Consider the following 20,376-nt stretch of genomic DNA (forward strand, 5'->3'; position numbering starts at 1 on the left):
ATTTTCGGGAGAGGGCTTATTTTCGGGGAAATTACACCATCATGTGGTTTGGGCTAAAAGAGAGAAAGGAAGCTTCAGACATGTTGAGGATGGCAGTAGCTTTATTAACAGCTGGCTCATATTAGATTCATTTGTGTCTTAATTTCTTTCTGGACCACTTTATACTCCTGCAATAGCTTGCTGCACAAGAAGGCTCTTGTTGATTCTGAATTCTTTCTATCTTTCCGCTCCAGTCCCTGAAAGTATCACTTTGGACTCCAACTCAGCTCATCCCAATTTGGTCGTTGTGGAAGAAGCCACCGGGGTCAAGTTCAATCCTGGCCGACGATTTTGGCGACGAAAGCTGGAGCGCTTCACCTCCACCCCGTGTGTGGTGGGACGGAAGGGCATTACCACTGGCCGCTTCTACTGGGAGGTCGATGTCAAGGACAGCAACGATTGGATAGTGGGGATGGCCAAAAAGTCTGTGAAGCGTAAGAAGCAGCTGAACTTTCTGCCCAAGGAAGGGGTGTGGGCTATTGAGCTGAAGGCCAGAGAGTACCAAGCTCTGAGTGAGCCCCGTACGTCCCTCTCGGTCTGCAGGGAGATGGAAAAAGTTGGGGTTTACCTGGACTTTGAAGGGGGGCAGCTCTCTTTTTACAACAGCAGCAGCATGACCCACCTCTACACCTTCCAAGTGTGCTTCCATGAAGAGATGCTCCCCTTTCTCAGCACTCGCAGCAGCTACCCCCTCTTAGTGAGGGTCCTGGAGCTGTGAGAGTTTAGCTCATGGTGTAGCATTGCAGAGAACAGCCTGGTGAAAATTGAAAACATTGAGATGCATTAAGTCCATGCTATTCCCTCTTTGCAAGCAATCTCTTAAAGATTCGAAACTGGTCTGACCTGACTATTGTGGTCTATGATGGTTGTTCTAGGTGCAGAGACTGCTATAAGTGTAGCTTTCAAGTTGACCTTCTATTTCCCACATGCTTAATTTCCTTGACCCATTGACCGTAGTGAGGATAGAGGTTGCCTCCGTCCACCTGTGGTGCAAGGTATTTTACCTGCTTTCAATGCATTCCACTGCAGGCAGAAACAATGAAGGCAAGCCATACTTCCTGCCCTTGGTTGGGAAGGCCTTAGTAGAGATGTTCAAATATTCCAATACTTAGTTGTGTTTGTATCTGTAACAAGTGATGATTTTCCTCATCACCCTATAATGCTATAGGGCATTCCACATCAAAATAACTAGAGACAAGGACAATTGTTTCCCCCCCAATGCCATCATCATGCTAAACAACTAATTCCCACAACACTGTCTTATGCCCTGGGATCCCAAACCACCCAGTAGGACTGTATTACTATTATCCTTCTCATCTTTCCCATTTCCTATTCCTTTAGCATCTTATGACTCTAACTTTGTTTTTTTATATCTCATGGTTTATACTGACTTCAGGAAAGAAGTCCATGCTGAAAATGATCTTCAGTGACATGTTCCACTTCGTGATCTTGTATATTGTAAGACAGTGGTTCTCAATCTTTTCTTCACGATAGACTGCCTGGATAGCTCTGCAGACTAAGCACTGTAATTTAACACCAGCTGTCTGCAATTAAAGTAAGTTCGAATCTTGCCAGGCTCAAGGTTGACTCAACCTTCCATCCTTTCTAAGGTAGGTAAATTGAGGACCCAGTTTGTGTGGGCAATAAGCTGACTTTGTATAAAATATACAAAAGTATGAAGGCTATTGCTTAACGCACTGTAAGCCACCCTGAGTCTCCGGAGAAGGGCGGCATATAAATCAAATTTAAAAAAAAAAACAAAAAAAACCTTTTGTGGCCAGAGATCCCCAAGATTTAACTCAAGATTGAAATCATAACATTTCTTCAAGCCTTCGCAGACCACCTGTGATATAGTTTGGTGCTCTGCAGTTGCCAAGAAAATTCTCAATGATATCCTTAAATGCTTTTCAGGCCATTTTCTCTAGCTTCACTAACCAATTTTTGAACTGCTTATCGTTGATGAGGTATCTGATCTGTGGACCAACTAAACTGCCTTCCTTAACTTCGGCATCAATTACTTTTGGAAACCTCTGTCTCAAGTAAGAAAAACTTTCACCTTATCACTTTCACAAAATGTTTTATCAATCTGATTTTTATGTGGCGACAAAAATAACTTTGTCAGGTCAACAAGTGCCATGTCACTGGAGATTCTCAGTCATGCAGGTCATGGTGGTCCCAAAGGTGGTTTTTCAAGAGACTGTTGAAAAAGTTGAGAGAGGGCGGATACATTTTGGAGAGAGAGGACCACTGCTCAAGAGTACTCAAAGAGGCCATCTATGTCAAACTTGAACAGCCCTCTCTCAACAGACCTAGGCTTACTGAGTCATTACAAGACACAATTAGTCCCAAACAAACCTATTGTCAGCGTTCCAAATTATTGTAACAGCTGAGAATTACGTTCATTCCCAGCTGAGTCCCAATTAATTGCAAAGAAAGTCCTTCGGAAGAAGTCCTTCAGGATAATCACCAACCTTTATCTTCTTTAACACCCTGCCAAAGGCCGGCCTTGGCAAAGCCCCACAAAGTTCAGAAACAAACAAGAGATGCCGACTGGAAACAGAGTTAGCAACGTTGCTTTCCTACAAAAGGCCCAAGTGCCTTTGTTTCTCTTTTAAGCCTTAAGGGAGGGGCCAATCATCTCCTGGCCTTATTCCCGAGACGTCCCTTTTGCTTTAGCTGCTCTTGCCTTCTGGCAGCTCTGTGCATGCATGCACGCACTAGGAACAGGCTCCTCCTGTTCCACTGCCTCTCTGCTGTCCGACTCTGGGGGCTCTGGAGTCCATGCATCATTCCCAGATGGCCCTGGCCCCATCACTGCCTCCGATGCAGAGCCCTCATCCGGGCATTCCACAGACTCCACTGTCCAACTCCGCTGCCAGCTCCACAGGCTGCTGGCGGACCACAAGAAGGGAGGGATACGACATCCATCTCCAATCTACAATGCAGTCCTTTCAGCAGTTCCAAGAAGGCTCCACATCCATTTGCACCACTCAGGTGACCTTGAGGACACAGACAAACCTCCAAGTGCTTCAAAGACCCTCTAAAAGAATGCAAATAACCAGCTGTCTGCAAGGAATATAAATCCTTCCATTCCCCTCCATCCAGTCAGAGCTGAAGAAGCGAAAAGTCTTCAAAGAAAAAACAAAGCCTGGTTGCCTCTTGAAAAAGCACCTTTGGGACAACAAGTGCCATGTTTTTTCTGTCCTGGAACCAAATTATTTTGGAGTGGCCATTTCTTTTTAATGTAATGCAGCTCTCCTGCATAGCTGTCCCATTTGCATGTATAACGTATTTGGCCTATCACAACTGCCTCTATTTCTGGATCTCAACAGATATTCCAATTGTGTTTGATATAACAGATGTGTTTTAAGAACAGTTCTATATTTTTATGTTTCTTTCGTGTGTGCAGTACAGACCACAGATCATGAGTATATGATGTCATTATATAACAACAGAATATTTCTACAAAGCAATATGTGATAGGTTACAGGGTTTTTTTCCTGATTAACAGCCAGAAAGAAAGTGCAGCATGAAAAATTTGGCAGTCAAAGTATGTAATTAGATAATAGATATTTCCAATATATACTAATTGAAGCAGTAGAGTCAGGGACATAAACATTAAAAACTGATAGAGAAAAAAAAATCCGGACTGCTCAGATTTGGGTTTTCCCAGATGTGCAATATACCTATTCTAATAAATGGAACTTTGAAAAATGCCTGCCTCGGAGTTTTTACTTGGAGTTGGGGACTTTCTGGAATGCTGACAGACATATTAATCTGTTGGACCTAGAATTGACAAGGCATCTCCAGATGGAAGAGTAGGAGACAAGATCTTCCACTCAAGGATTTTGAAGCAGTCTACTTACTGTCCAATATGTTTGCGTTCAACAGAAGAGTAGCTCAAGCGTTGTACAGTGAAGATGTTACCCAGTTGGGTAATAAAATGCAAGGAAACATCCAAGATCAGGGAGCACCAAGGACTCCAGGTTTGCTTGCCTACGTTTTCCACCAGGGAAGAAGAGAAGAAAATGCAATAATCAAAAAGAGGAATGGCTATATACTGTAAAAGGAAAGAAATTGTGTATTTATATATTAAGTCAAAATAAAAATGACCAACCTGAATTTTAGAGGTTTGCACCAAAATGAACAGTAGATGCTTTTCAAACAGGAAAACATGATAGACAAATTATGTGCATATGACATGCTTTCACATATAGTATGTAGACACATGGATACAGTACATGTACATATCACCACCATGATTATTGCAACTCTTGTAAGTTAGCTATTCTCATGTCCCTACGTAGACCTATAAGATCTGGGCCACAAAAACCCAGATAATATACGAAATAGCAGCAAAGCCCTAAGTTTTTGCCTTCCCTAAAGATGCCTTTTTAAAGATTTGTCCTTATTTCCAGCAGGAACTTTAATAATAAATTCCTTTGCTTTTGTGCCTGATTTGCGATCTTGACTTCTCTTTTATTATGCTTCCTGGCCCCACAGAATTTTGGAAAGCAATTATGCATAAATGACCCAGACTTCATCTGTTGATCTATCTTTCAGGATAATATAATAGCACTTATATATCGCTTCATAGTGCCTTACAGCCCACTCTAAGCAGTTTACCGAGTCAGCGTGTTGCCCCTAACAATTTGGGTCCTCATTTTACTGAGCTCGGAAGGATGGAAGGCTGAATCAACCTTGAGCCAATCAGGGTCAAACTACTAGCAGTGAGCTGAATTAGCCTGCAATACTGCATTCTAACCACTGCGCCACCACTGCTCTTAATGCTCTGAAAATCAAAATGAAACCAGAAAAATAAAGATGGCATTTCAAAAAGGGCAGGTTCTGGAGCATTGGAGTGAGCCTAGGTGGCACAGTGGTTGGAATGTAGTACTGCAGGCTAATTCTGCTGACTGACTGACTGCAATTTGGCAGATTGAATCTCGCCAGACTCAAGGTTGACTCAGCCTTTGACCCTTCCGAGGTGGGTAAAATGAGCACCCAGATTGTTGGGGACAATAGGCTGGCTCTGTAAACCACTTAGAGAGGGCTGTAAAAGCCCTGTGAAGCAGTATATAAGTCTAGTGCTATTGATATTTCAGAAGACTCAGCTGAGTGGGAGATGGGGTTACAGCTTGGGATGCTGCCAACTGCTCAAAGATCCCCTACCTTCTGTAAGAAGTAATTACGCACCTCCCCCCCCCCCCAGAGAATGAAATATTTTGGGGAATATCAAAAGAGGCAGAATATTATATTTCCCCAAAGTAGAAATGGGGAAACATGCTCTTAAAGGCAGAAAGTAGCCCCAGTTTTCTGCATAGTAAGACAGCCCCTAGCAGATGCCTGAATTCTTTAGAGATGATTATTTTTTGCCCATTCAGGAAGACTGGGCCAATCTTTTCACAAAAACTTTAAAGTCACAGAAACCTATTAAGATCCATCCACTCCTTCAGCCAATTTGTCAGCTGTCCTAGAACTACTTGCTGTTGTTGGTTCTGCTCATCAATAAACAGAGACCTTTCCAATCAGCCTCCATTTTATTTTTATTTTTTTAAAAAATATTTTTATTAAACAATTTTTTTAAAAAAAACAAAAACAGATATACATCTTCTTTTCAACATCTAGATCCGTTCCAGTCGGGTTTCAGGCCTGGACACAGCACGGAAACGGCATTGGTCGCGTTGGTTGATGATCTCTGGAGGGCTCGGGACAGGGGTTGTTCCTCTGTTCTGGTCCTGTTAGACCTCTCAGCGGCTTTTGATACCATCGACCATGGTATCATGCTGCACCGGTTGGAAGAGTTGGGGATGGGGGGCACCGTATTACGGTGGTTCTCCTCCTTTCTCTCCGACCGGTCGCAGTTCGTGTTGGCAGGGGGGCAGAGGTCGACCTCAAGGCCTCTTATATGTGGAGTGCCTCAGGGGTCGGTCCTCTCGCCCCTCCTGTTCAACATTTATGTGAAGCCGCTGGGCGAGATCATCCATGGCTTTGGGGTGAGATACCACCAGTACGCTGATGACACCCAGCTGTACATCTCCACCCCAGGCCACCCCAACGATGCCCTTGAAGTGATGTCCCAGTGCCTGAAGGCTGTGCGGATCTGGATGGGGAGGAACAGGCTCAGGCTCAACCCTTCCAAGACTGAGTGGCTGTGGCTCCCGGCATCCCGATATAGTCAGTTGACTCCATCACTGACTATTGGGGGCGAGTCGTTGGCCCCCACAGAGAGGGCTCGCAATCTGGGAGTCCTCCTGGATAGGCAGCTGTCCTTGGAGGAACATCTGACGGCTGTAACCAGGGGGACCTTTTGTCAGGTTCGCCTGATCCGCCAGTTGCGGCCCTTTCTTGATCGGGATTCCCTGTGCACAGTCACTCATGCCCTCGTCACCTCTCGCCTTGACTACTGCAACGCTCTCTACATGGGGCTCCCCTTGAGGAGCACCTGGAGGCTCCAACTGGTCCAGAATGCAGCAGCGCGGGTAGTGACGGGAGCAGCCTGGCGCTCCCATGTAACACCGCTCCTGCGCGAGCTGCACTGGCTCCCAGTGGTCTTCCGGGTGCGCTTCAAGGTGTTGGTTATCACCTTTAAAGCGCTCCATGGCATAGGGCCTAGCTATCTTCGAGACCACCTGCTGCCACCGACGATCTCCCATCGACCCGTGCGCTCCCACAGAGAGGGCCTCCTCGGGGTGCCATCAGCCAAACAGTGCAGGCTGGTGACCCCCAGGGGGAGGGCCTTCTCTGTGGGGGCACCTACCCTCTGGAATCAATTGCCTCCAGAGATAAGGAGAATCCAAGACCTCAGTGCCTTCCGCCGTGCCCTTAAAACCTTCCTTTTCCAGCAAGCCGGGCTGGCCTAATTTTTTAAGTGTTTTGTTTATTGTTTTTAATTAATGGGGCCAAATTTATATATGTATATTTTAACTGTATTTTAATATTTGTACTTGATGTTTTTACTTGGCTGTTCACCGCCCTGAGTCCTCAGGGAGAAGGGCGGTATACAAATTCAAAATAAAATAAAAATAAATAAATAAAAATCTTCGCATCAGTGATCCATATTTATACATTTTCTCTTATCTTAATATATCTTTTATACATGTATTTCTAGTATATCATATATATACCGTTATAATATATTCTATCATTCTAGTTAATTTATTTACATTTAACATAAACATGTACCTCATTTCCTTTCCCCAATTTTTATATTTCCCATTTATTTCTATATTTCCCCACCTAATTTAACCATTATTTAGTCTTCCGTTGTCCCCCTTTCCCCACCTTTCCTCTAACCATCTATACCATTTCTCCCAGACTAAGTAATATTCTGTTTCATCTTTTTCTTGCACCTCCTTCGTGAGCTTATCCATTTCTGTACACTCCCCAATTTTTCTAATCACATTGTCTTCTGATGGTATGTCATTGTTTTTCCAGTTTTGGGCAAAAACTATTTGTGCTGCTGTAATTATGTGAATGATTAACTATCTTATTTCTTTTTCATATGGCCCAGTAATTATTCCCAGTAGGAAAGTTTCTAGCTCATTTTATTTGTTGATTTATAATTTCTTCTATTTGTATTTTAATTATTTGCCAAAATTGTTTTGCCTTATGGCAAGACCACCACATATGATAATAAGTTCCTTTTTGGTGTTTACATTTCCAACATAACGGAAGCCTCCATTTTATTTCTAGCACCTCTCTCCCAGATTGGAACCGGATGAGATTTTTCTTCCTACACTTGTTACTAATTTAACACCTGCAGTGATTCTTTTAATTATTGTGGCAAGAAAAATGGTAAAATGGAGCAAAACTCACTTAAAAAATGTCTCGCTTAGCAACAGAAAACTTGGTCTCAGTTGTGCTCATAAATTGAGGACCACCTGTATCCATTTCAGGAAGGGAGGAGAAAATGATAACTATATATATACACACGGGTAATAGAAAATGTACACATGAATATTCACAATTAGCAAACCTCAAATTACTTTCCCATCCACCCACTCTTACTGTTCTCAGGAAAGAGTTATTGCCTTAATAATAAAAAGAAATGTATCAGTTGTCATAGAAGTTTTGATAAGGATATCGAAAAGCAAGGCCTCAATTAACACACTTTCCTCCTATGCTTCTATCTTGCTAAGATGTCCCAAGAATTTGTTTTCCTCAGAACCCTTAGGACTATGGAATTATTCTTCCGATTATCTTTTCATTCATCTGTCGATTCTTGCAAGAGATCCACACCAGACCAAAAACCTGAGTTCTGTGGTTGCTTAGGAAAGAATTGGGGATGCACAAATAATTTGAACAATTTAATTCAGAATTATAATATATGCAGATGCAGAAGGTAGAATTCTGATGGTGGAGATAGTTGACAATAATACGAAAATTCTTTTGGTAGCAATATATGCTCCAAACAACAACCAAAGTGACTTTTATAGAAAACTGCATATGAAAATAATTGAAATGGAATATGACAATATATGTATGATGTGTGATTTTAATGGAATAGTGGATGAAAACCTGGACTATAAAATACATAAAATAGTAAGACATGGTAGAAAGACATTACCGAATTCCTTCTTTAAGATGATAGGGGAAATAAATTTGAAAGATGCATGGAGAGATAGAAATGGAAAAAAATAGACAATATACTTTTTATTCTGATAGACACTCATCTTGGTGTAGGTTAGATATGATATGGACAACAATGGAATTGACTTTGAATATAGAACAAGTAGAAATAGAAACAAATATATTGGTAGACCACAATCCTGTGATAGCTATTTGGAGAGGACGAAAAAGGAAATGCAGATGGACTCTAAATAATACAATATTAAAAGAGAAAGACTTTGTACAGAAAATGGAGAGAGTGTTGGCTTTTTTTTTCAAGGAGAGTAAGAAAGAAGATACATCGGCACAAAATCTTTGGGATACAATGAAGGCCTATGCCAGAGGCTTAATAATGGATTATACAAGGAAAAGAAATTTGAAGAAAAGACAAACATTTAAAATATTGACAGATGACTATAAGATTTGAAAAGGAACTCCAGAAAGATCCACATAAGAAAGATGTAAAAGTGAAAATGGATATAATAAAAGCATAAAATGGATTTACTGGAGAAAGAAGAATTAGCCCAAAAAATTAGAAGCACTAAACAGAATTATTTTGAAAATGTGAATAAACCAGGAAGATGGCTAGCATATAAATTGAAAAAAGAAAGAGAATCAAGAAAAATAACACAATTAATTGATGATCAAGGGCAAAGTAAATTTGGAAATAAAGAGATGGGAAAAATAATACAAGAATATTATAGACAACTTTACAAGAGAGAGATGATAGAGGAGGAAAATGTGGCAAGATACTTACAAGAAGCAAAATTACCTCGGATTCCCAAAGATATTGAGGAGATGTTGGAGGGGAATATAACGATGATGGAGTTAACAGAAGCAATTAAGAAGCAAAAGAGCGGAAAGGCACCAGGGTCAGATGGTTTACCTGCCGAATATTATAGGATATTACAAGAATCTTTAAGTCTCCCATTACTGGAAGTTATGAATGAAGTGATGATGAAGAAGAAAATACCCAAGTCATGGACTGAGGCATATATTACATTGATCCACAAAGAAGATACAGACCCACAACAAATAAAAAATTATAGTCTTATATCCCTGCTAAACTCAGACTATAAAATTTTTGCCTCAATATTGGCGGAAAGACTTCAGAGATATTTAAATAATTTTATACATACAGATCAAAATGGATTCCTTCCAAAAAGTCAGATTAGAGACAATATTAGAATAATCCTGGATACTTTAGAATACTATGAAGCACATCCTGAAAAGCAGATGGCTTTGATATTCTTAGATGCACAAAAAGCTTTTGACAATGTAAATTGGTGATTTATGACACTTCAAATGGAAGAGATGGGCTTTGGTAGGAAATTTATACAGGCAACTGAAGATATATATTTTAAGCAAACGGCAAAAGTAATGATAAATGGAGAATTGACTGATTCTATTGAAATAGAAAAAGGTACTAGACAAGGATGTCCACTGTCCCCACTGTTGTTTATATTGACATTAGAAGTTTTAAATAGAAATATTAGAGAAGAAAAAGACATAAAAGGTATGAAAATTCAAAAAGAAGAATATAAGTTGCAAGCATTCACAGATGACCTGGTTTTTATTTTAGAAGAACCATTAATATCAATAAATAAACTAATGGAAAATATTGGAGAGTTTGGGAAAGTAGCTGGCTTGAAAATTAATAGAGATAAAACGAAGATTGTGATTAAAAATATGTTGACAAAGCAAAAAGAAAAACTGATGGAGATGCAGGTCACAAATAAGGTAAAATATTTGGGGATATATTTGACTGCAAGATGTAGTACACTTAAAGAAAATAATTACAATAAGCTTAAGCAACAGATAGGGACAGATCTGGCGAAATGGGGAAATTTGCAGCTCTTTTTGATTGTTAGGATCTCAACTAGATTAAAAAAACAACATTATTTGAAGATTCCAGTCTGGGTATCTACAACTGAAGCATTTTCATATTCTGTAGTATTCCAAAGGGAACAAATTGTTAGATATTGTGAATTACTGGATGAAAAGGGTGAACTTAAATTAAAGCAAGAATTAGAAGATCAGGGATGTAAGATGGATTGGTTTTCATATATGCAAATATGTTCTAGATATGAAGAAGATCTTAAACAAGAAGGTTTGTACAATGTTCTGACTAATTTAGACAAGATTTTAATGGGTTCTGATGATTATGTAATTAAAAAATTATATGGATATTTGTTAGAGGTAAAATTGGAAGAACAAGTTAAAGAATCAATGATAGCATGGGGGAAAAATTTTGGTCATGGTATTGACTTAGAGAAATGGCAAAAATTGTGGTTGCAAAATTACAAAATGACAATGTCTACAGCATATAAGGAAAATCTGTATAAGATGTTTTACAGGTGGTATTTACCCCTGACGAGGATAGCCAGAATGTTCAAGAATAAATCGGAGAAATGTTGGAAGTGTCATCAGACCCCAGGATCATATTACCATATGTGGTGGACATGTGTAGAAGCCAGGAGATATTGGACTAAGATACACACGTGGTTGGAAAAAATGATAAAGAGACATATTGACTTTAAACCAGAGATATTTTTATTAGGGATTTTACCAGCGACATACAATAGAGAATTGCAATATTTAATTGTGAATGTTTTAACAGTGTCTAGAATTGTATTTGCTAAAAATTGGAAAGGAGAAAAGTTACCTATTGATGAAGAAGTTATTAAGAAAATGATGGACTGTGCTGAAATGAGTAAATTGACATTTGAAATTAGAGAACAGGAAGATAAACAATATTATTTGATATGGGATTTGTTCTATCAATGGATAGATAATAAAACATGGAGATGGAATATGAAATATGAAGTTGATGTAAAGAAAAAATATGTGAAGTTTTCTTTTTATGAGTAATAAGCTTTTGTTATATATTGGTACTTTGAAGATTGGATTATGCACAAAGGAATGTTAACTGATCGACACACTGCCTGTAATTGTTTGGAATGATGATGGTTTTATGTTTTGTTGTTGTTTTAAAATAAAAAAAGTCTTTAAAAAAAAATGGTCGTAAAATGGGACAAAATTTATGTAACAAATTTCTCACTTAGCGAGAGAGGAAGAGAGAGAGGTAGCTGACACTACAAAAATTCCATAAGGAAAAAGAAAAACATTAAATAAATACCGGGGAACATAAAAATTAATATATTGTTAACTAAATCTATCACTGTATAAAACACTCTTAACTAACAAATTAAATGCTAATTAGGGCTGGTTGGGGGACAGACGTCTGACGGAACCTGGCTGGAGGTATAAAATTGTCCTGGGGTCAGTCAAATGCTGGTGTTCATTTTATGTGGGATCTAAACTTTCTCTTCCTTCAGGACCAGCTGAAGGCATCTCTGGAGCCTCTTGAGGAAGGTCTCAGGCGGTTGAAAAGGAGCCAGTGCCACCAGCAGGAGAACATTATCGAATTAAAGGTGCAGCTAGGAAGTGGTGAGGGTTGGGACTTCCTGTTTAATGCTAAACTAAGTGTATCTTCTTTCTCTTCATCCCAGCAACTATTGCTGTCAATGCTACCATTTGTGGCTCATTAATTTAATATTAGGTGTTTCATAGTCAGCATTTAATCCGGGCTCCTGCAATTCAGTCCAAGGAAAAGAAAATCTACCTGCTTGTTTGATTTGCATTCAAATCAACAATAAATGAATAAATATGGTGTAGTGTGGCATTCAAGTCGCCAAAGTTGTCACCATGCATTTTTCAGGATATTCCATTCTGTTCCCTCTTCCCCCGTGATTCTCAATTTAGTTTTAAACATTTAGAAGAACTGTGGTGGCTCTAAGCTATGGACACTCTTACAATTAGAACTTTGTGTACCAATAAAAGGGAATATTTGTAGCTCAGGTTTGAAGGGTGGGGTCCCTGGTGCTTTCTGAACTTGCTTGTTTTCTTGCAGAAGTTTCGCTTCGCAACTAGCTAACGTTATCTGTTCTAGAAGGGAGTGGGATTTGCACTCCATTCTAGCACTGATGATATTACCTACTTTGGTAATGAAATGTCTACCAAAAAACCATTCAAGCTCAGAGAGCAGTCAATAGCCTGAATACCCCCGATAATGAGACAAAGACAAAATCGAGGGAATGTAACATGTAGCCAACAAGTTTTCCAATCAAGATCATTCCACATATATTTACCGTTTTCTTCGGACTATAAGACACACTTTTTTGTCTCCCAAAAGGGGCGGGAAAATGTCTTTGTGTCTTATAGACTGAATATTGTCAAAGCCCTGCCCACCCGTTGGCCATTTTTTGGCCTCCGCACACCCCGTTTTCAGGCTGTTTTTGAGGCTTTTTTTGCCCATTTTCGAGGCTTTTTTGACCCGTTTTTTCAACTTTTTTGGCCAGTTTATTTTGAAAAAATGGGCAAAAAACCCTCAAAAACGGGCCAAAAAACCCTTGAAAAGAGGCTGAAAAAGCTCCAAATGGACCGAAAAAAGCCTCAAAAGCAGGCTGGAAAAAGCCTCAAAAACAGGCCAGAAAAAGCCCCCAAAATGGGCCGGAAAAAGCCTTGAAAATGGGCCGGAAAAAGGCTGGAAAAAGCCTCAAAAACAGGCTGGAAAAAGCATCGAAAATGGCCCAAAAAAAGGCTGGAAAAGGGCCAGAAATGGTACGTGCGGAGGCCAAAAACTTTTAGTTGTTTTGTTGTCTCCTAAATTTAGGTGCATCTTATAGTCAGGTGCGTTTTAAAGTCCAAAAAATACGGTAGATGATTCCTTGCTCTTTAACTGTGGCAGCAGCTGAACTATTGTGTCTCAGCTTGGGGATCTAGGACAACTCGCCAAGGCCAACTCTTTGCAGCCAACTTGCCACGGGGCAACTCAATATGGCTAACTCACTACAGGACAACTCATTGTGGGACAATTCAACACTGTATTAATCATTTAATTCAGTTACTTTTATTACTGGTGACTATGTTCTGGTTGAAATTACTGTAATTCTTAAATTTCTGGATTGACTTCCTTTATTTTATTACTATTCCATTAAGATCCATTGAAATTAATTTAATTTTTGTATTTGTTAAATTGTCCTGCAGTGAGTTGTCTTGTGATGAGTTGGCCATGGTGAGTTGTTCCACAGAGAGTTGGCCTTGGTGAGTTGTCCCATTCCGCAGCTTTGGAAGCTGAACAAAGTTGGCCTGTGTGAATTTGAAGGTGGAGAGTTGCAGAACCTTACTGATTTCATTGCTTCAGTAGCAATGAAAAGTAGAGAAACCAGAAGGCAGTAGAAAACTAGAAACCCAGTTTGATGCAGTGGTTAAGGTGCAGGCCTAGCAACCAGGAGGCTGTGAGTTCTAGTCATGCCTTAAGCGTAAAATCCAGCTGGGTGACATTGAGCTAGTCACTCTCTCCCAGCCCAATCCAACTCACAGGATTGTTGTTGTGGGGAAAATAGGAGGAGGGAGGAATGTTAGGTGGCAGGTGGGTTTCAGCAGGTTCTGACCAGTTCTGGAGAACCGGTAGCGGAAATTTTGAGTAGTTTGGAGAACCAGTAGTAAAAATTCTGACTGGCCGCGCCCCGATCTATTCTCTGCCTCCCAAGTCCCAGCTGATTGGGAGGAAATGGGGATTTTACAGTATCCTTCCCCTGCCATGCCCACCAAGCCACGCCCACCAAGCCACACTCACAGAACCAGTAGTAAAAATTTTTGAAATTTATCCCACTGTTAGGTGGGATAAAAAGATCTATAATAAAAACAACGTCCAATGCTCTCTGTGAAGTCATAAGCAGAAACCCAGTAGAGAAATAGCAGTTAAGCAAATGGTTCCATTCTGATTTGGAACAGATGATAGCTACTACAGGTAGTCCTCGACTTACGACCACAATGGAGCCCAAATTTTTTTGTTGTTAAGCAAGACATTTGTTCAGTGAATTTTTCCCCAATTTACCACGGTTGTTAAGTGAATCCCTGCAGCTTTAAGTTAGTAACATGGTTGTTAAGTGAATCTGGCTTCCTCATTTGACTTTGCTTGTCAGAAGGTCGCAAAAGGTGATCACATGATCCCAGGATGCTGCAACCATCATAAATATGGTATGAATCAATTGTCAAGGGTCTGAATTTTGATCACGTGACACACTTTCACACTTTCGTTAAGTGTGAAAAACGGTCATAAGTCCCTTTGTCCAGTGCCGGTGTAGCTTTGAACAGTCACTAAATGAACTGTTTAAGTCGAGGACTATCTGTATTAGTTAGATTGACTAGACGCATACAAAGTTACACAAAAATTTACAACTGCACTGGACAAAGGGACTTATGACCGTTTTTCACTTACGACCTTTGCAGCATCCCCATGATAGTGTGATCCAACTTCAGATGCTTGGCGTCCGGTTCATATTTATGACCGTTGCTGTTTCCCCAGGTTACGTGACCACTTTTTGTGACCTTCGGATATGCAAAGTCCCATGGAGAAGCCAGATCCACTTAACAACCGGGTTACTAATTTATCAACCACAGCGATCCACCTAACAACTGTGGCAAGAAAGGTCGTAGAATGGGGCAAAACTCACTTAATAAGTGTCTCATTTCACAAAATAGTAATTTTGGGCTCAATTGTGGTCGTAAGACGAGGACTACCTGTATTGTAATTTAATCGACTAGCAACAACCTGCGTTCTGAGCTAAAGAGATAGGAATCTTTAGTCTCACCAACAAAAGTCAGTAATTTGCCAGCGACGGCAAATTACCTCAAATGCAATTGACCTACGATATGTCGTAATCATGTGTTCGATTTTTGCAGTTACCTGTGAGAAGGCCGATCTTTGCTGACCTGGAAGAAACCTAAGCAGGGTTGAGTCTAGTTCAGGGGTCTCCAACCTTGACAACTTTAAGCCTGGCGGACTTCAATTCCCAGAATTCGTGGGGAAATACTTTCAACCTATTGGCTAAGGGCTGTCAGCGCTAACCGCGGGAAAATACTTTAAATCTATTGGCTAAAGGCTGCCAGCCCTCTATAAAAGAGCGCTGCCAGCCCGAAGCCTTTTTGCTTTTCGCTAGTAAGGGATCAATGAAGACAAATAGTTACTTTTACCGGCTCCGACTCCATTCTTCGCCCAATCTAACAAAACCAAAAGCTGCTTTGATTTGGAAGAGAATTTCCATAGATGCCCTCAGGAGCTACCTGAGCTTCCAGCTTCTCTGCTTTGCTGCCCCTCCAGAGAGCCAGTCATTCTGTAGAAAAGTTGCCGCCTTGATCCGGGAAAGCGCCTGATTTGCACGAATCGCTGCAAAACCGAAAGCGAAACTTAAAAAAAGGGCTGCCTTAAGGAAGGAGGCGAGTCCGCTTGAGCTTCGCAAGCCTCAAAAAAACCCACCGGCCGAGCGAAGTTTAAAGGCTTCCCGCGGCGTCTGAATTTGCAAAGCAAGCAACCCGCCGGCGGTGGGTGGGGTGTTTATGCCGCTTTGTCGTCGTTCCTTGCAAAAGCGGCTGAGCCTCCGGAGGGTTTTGTGTGTGTGGCTTTAAAGGGGCGGAAATTTCCTCCCTCGCAAAGTGGAAAAGGCAAGAATGGCGCAGGGAGGGAGGGAAGGAAGAATTGAGGAATTAGTTCGCTTTTGGGGGGGTGGATGTTGTTGTTTTCCTGTTTTTCTTCCTACACTTATTACTAACTCATCACCTGCAGTGATTCACTTAATTATTGTGGCAAGACAAATTGTAAAATGGAGCAAAAAACTCCTTTTAAAAATGTCACGCTTAGCAACAGGAAACCTGGTCTCAGTTGTGGTCATAAGTTGACCACCTGTATCCATTTCAGGAAAGGAGGAGAAAATGATACTAATTATATATATACATGGGTAATAGATAATGTACACATGAATATTCACAATTAGCAAACCTTAAATTACTTTCCCATCCACCCACCCTTACTGTTCTCAAGAAAGAGTTATTGTTTTAATAATAAAAAAATGTATCAGTTGTCATAGAAATTTTGATAAGGATATCAAGAAGCAAGGACTTCAATTAACACACATTCCTTCTAAGTTTCTGTCTTGCTAAAATGTCCAAGAATTTGTTTTCCTCACAACCCTTAGGACTATGGAATTATTCTTCCGGTTATCTTTCCATTCATCTGTCGATTCTTGCAAGAGATCCACACCAGACCAAAAACCTGAGTTCTGTGGTTGCTTAGGAAAGAACTGGGGATGCACAATAATTGGAACGATTTAGTTCAGAATTATTCCTTTCTTATTTCAAAGTAAAAATTTGTTGTTGTTTTTTTTAAAAAGGGCTTCATGGCCACTGAAATATTCTTCAAATGAAGAAGGCTGAAATAATAATAACAATAATAAAATTAAGCTTTCCTGAAGATCCAGAGAAACATGGCGTCAGCTGCCACCTTATAGTTGCTTATGCTTCCTCAGACTACCATGAATTGTGGGGAGGGAGGAGGGAGGAAGGCAAGGGGGGAAATGAAAATTTAAGTTTTGCAGCACTGAGGGAAGCAGGAAAACCTAAGTTCTGCATCTCTTGGTGTTGCTGTTTCAAAGTCACCTGGCATACCAGCTGCATACCTTTCTGTACACAACTGGCCATTACAAAAACATCCAGCCTCAACTTGGTTGGCGGCACAGGGTGAGTGGTGGGAGGGGAAGGTTAAACTTAGGGCTTTTGGCATGCAATGCTCAGTTCTGGCTACTCATCACTGCAATGCACTTCTAATAAAGTCCTGCCTTTCTCAACAGATGGAGCTGAGGATGTTCTTTATTTAGAAGTTTAAGTGGTGGCAGGTCTGACACATTGAGGGGTTTCCCTGCCCTGCAACCGGCTGTGAGAATCACCTGGAGGAAGAGACACAGCCCAGACAACGGTGAGATAAAAAATTTCTGTGTGGAAAATAGGAATGCAATTGGAGAAAATATCTCGGGGTTTCTCCTTCCTGGTTTAGTTTAGGATAAAGGCAGGAAGTGCCTTCAGACTCTGTTTCTGTAGCCCTGTAAGAAAAGTAATTTTAGGATTCATGACTTTGGTGTCCAAGGCTGATCTGTCTGGGATGGCAGACACCCCTTCGCCTCAGTCTTCCAGTACTTGAGGGGCTGTCACAGACAAGAGAGGGTTGACTTATTCTCCAGAGCAGGACAAAAAGTAATGGATGGAAACTTGTGAAAGGAGAGGTCCAACCTAGAATTACGGAGAAAATTCCTGACAGAACAACTAACCAGTGAAATGCTTGCCTTTCCAAAAGTTGTGGGAGCTCCATCATTAGATGGAGGTTTTAAAGAAGAGATTGGACAGCCATTTGTCTGGATGGCGAACCTATGGCACGTGTGCCACAGGTGGCATGCGGAGCCATATCTGTGGGCACGCAAGCGTTGCCCTAGCTCAGCTCCAGCGCCCTGTGTGGGCCGGCCTGCTGATTTTTAGGCCTTCCGGGTAGGAAACGGGCTGTTTCTGGCCTCCAGAGGGCATCTGGGAAGGTGGGAAAGACCGTTTTCACCCTCCCCAGGCTCCAAGAAAGCCTCTGGAGTCTGGGGAGAGTGAAAAATGGGCCTTCTGGGCCCACCGGAAGTCAGGAAACGGGTTGTTTCTGGCATCCAGGATGTGGGTTGGGGAGGCTGTTTTCGCCCTCCTCAGGCCCCAAGAAAGCCTCTGGAACATGGGGAGGGTGACAAACGGGCCTACCGGGCCCACCTTTTTGCTGTCACGTTGCACGCACATGCACGGTGGGGCAGAGGCATTGAATTATGGATGTGGGCACAAACACGAACCCCCAAAGCTCCCCCCACTTTTGGCACCCGACGGCAAAAAGGTTCGCCATCACTGGTATAGAGTCTTCTGCTTTGGCTAGAAGACCGCCAAGGTCCCTTCCAACCCTATTATACTATGTTCACTTAACAGGCAGAAATAGAAGCTCTTCGAATTTGGAAAACCTGTTCAGGCTCTCTTTGAATCGACCAACATGGCTTCAGTACGGGAAGTGTCCAGTTTCACCGAAGACCTGCTGTGCCCCATTTGCCTCTGCCTCTTTCGCGAGCCCCACATACTGGAGTGCGGCCACAGCTTCTGTGCTCCCTGCCTGGAGCCCTGCATCCCCACAGGGGAAAGTAGCGGGCTCTGCCCTGAGTGCCGGCTCCCCTTCACTTTGCGCCGCATGAACCGAGCCCTCTGCAGCTTGGCCAAGAAGGCCCGGCTTCTGAAGCTGGATGAAAGGGCTCAGCTGAGCGGCACCGCCATCTGGTTCTTCTGTGAGGAACACGAGGAGCCTCTCAAGCTCTTTTGCAGCCAAGATGAGGAGCTCGTTTGCGTCATCTGCCGGGACTTGCCTCAGCACCAGGGACACAACTTCCTGCCCATCAGAAACGCGGTTCAGACCTATCAGGTGAGACCTGGACCTGGGAGGAGAAAGAAAGTGGCCTCTGGTTGAACAACGGTCAGTCAGTCAGTCTCTCCCTCTCTCTGTCTCTTTTTCTCCCATCTCTCTCTCAATTTGTGAAATTTATTTGCCACTTATCTCACTGTGGGGCTACTCGAGGCAGATTATTTTGCAAGCCAAGATAAAATACAAGTAGGGTTCATATCATATATCAGTGATGGCTAACTTTTTTGCCGTTGCGTGCCAAAAGCGGGGGGGATCACGGGTGCGGGTGCCCACATCCATAATTCAATGCCCCCCGCCCTCCCGCGCATGTGCATGTGACCCCCACACTTCCCCCTGTTTTTGGCACGCGATGGCACAGTGGGCCTGGTAGGCCCATTTTTCCTCCTCCCCAGGCTCCAGAGGCTTTCTAGGAGCCTGGGGAGGGCAAAAACAGCCTTCCCCATCCCCCTCCCAGAGGCCTTCCGGAGGCCGGAAACAGCCAGTTTCCTGACTTCTGGTGGGACCGGAAGGCCTGAAAATCAGTTAGCCGGTGCGTGCATGCGCACTGGAGCTCAACTAGGACAACACTCGCATGCCCACCAATATGGCTCCGCGTGCCACCTGTGGCACCCATGCCATAGGTTCGCCATCATGGTCATATATGAATCGTAATAAGTGTCATAATAAACAAGGACACTGGAATGAAGCTTTTGAAACCTCCCAAATATTTACCAGTAAATATAAGCTAGATTTCCACTCTGAAATGCATGGAGAAACACTAATATTATACTGAATCTGTGTATTGCATATATGCAATTGATTTCCCACTTCCTGAAGATTCACTATTTGATCTATGAACCACTAGGAGGCTGGAAAGGGCAAGAGTTTTGGGATCTGCTGCTGGCATCTTCTGTCATCTGGATTTGTTTACCTGTTGGATGACTTCTATTTGGAGGAAGGTTTAGTTCTGAGAATTGGTTGGGAGTGAAACATTAGGTTAAGGACATTATATGAGGAGCAGCATCATTGGGAAAGGAATTTCCCTCCAGGACTTACAAGAAAAACATACTGTTGGAAGAAATGTCCATCTGGGTTCAGTTCCAAGTGGGAAGAAAGACACTGGAAACATGGAGTCTGCTTGGAAGGATGGTTTAATGGTGAAGCAGAACCACCAAGCACGTGTGATTCTGGGTAGATGGCCACATGGAGTGGAGAGTGAGATCAGGGGTGAAATCCAGCAGGTTCTGGAGAACTGGTAGCGGAAACTTTGAATAGTTTGGAGAACCAGCAAATACCACCTCTGGCTGGCCCCAGAGTGGGTGGGAATGGAGATTTTGCAGTATCCTTCCCCTGCCACACCCACCAAGCCACGCCACATCCACAGAACCATGACTTATGACCATTTTTCACAATTATGACCATTG

General features: G+C 42.1%; 2 protein-coding genes and 1 long non-coding RNA gene across 3 annotated transcripts in view; 2 read left to right on the forward strand and 1 right to left on the reverse strand.

The window, feature by feature from the left end:
- The window catches only part of LOC117656934 (nuclear factor 7, brain-like), a 13,487-nt gene extending 9,734 nt beyond the window's left edge, over positions 1 to 3,753 (forward strand). Inside the window, exon 7 of the mRNA XM_060690891.2 lies at positions 234 to 3,753. Within this exon, the coding sequence (XP_060546874.2) occupies positions 234 to 757 (524 nt within the window). The 3' untranslated portion in view covers positions 758 to 3,753. The remainder of the gene's footprint in view (positions 1 to 233) is intronic.
- Positions 84 to 15,651, reverse strand: LOC148115606 (uncharacterized). The gene is made up of 4 exons (XR_015732708.1): positions 15,404 to 15,651; positions 3,906 to 4,035; positions 662 to 793; positions 84 to 576 (listed from the first exon to the last, which is right to left on the reverse strand). It is a non-coding gene; the product is annotated as an uncharacterized LOC148115606 (long non-coding RNA).
- LOC117668030 (zinc-binding protein A33-like) overlaps positions 15,569 to 20,376 on the forward strand; it is an 18,879-nt gene continuing 14,071 nt past the window's right edge. Inside the window, exons 1-3 of the mRNA XM_087888130.1 lie at positions 15,569 to 16,158; positions 17,340 to 17,464; positions 18,493 to 18,973. Coding sequence (XP_087744256.1) covers positions 18,554 to 18,973 — 420 coding nt within the window. The 5' untranslated portion in view covers positions 15,569 to 16,158; positions 17,340 to 17,464; positions 18,493 to 18,553. The remainder of the gene's footprint in view (positions 16,159 to 17,339; positions 17,465 to 18,492; positions 18,974 to 20,376) is intronic.

This window comes from Pantherophis guttatus, chromosome 2 (assembly GCF_059756535.1).
Source record: "Pantherophis guttatus breed Tessera chromosome 2, ASM5975653v1, whole genome shotgun sequence".
NCBI lineage: Eukaryota > Metazoa > Chordata > Lepidosauria > Squamata > Colubridae > Pantherophis > Pantherophis guttatus.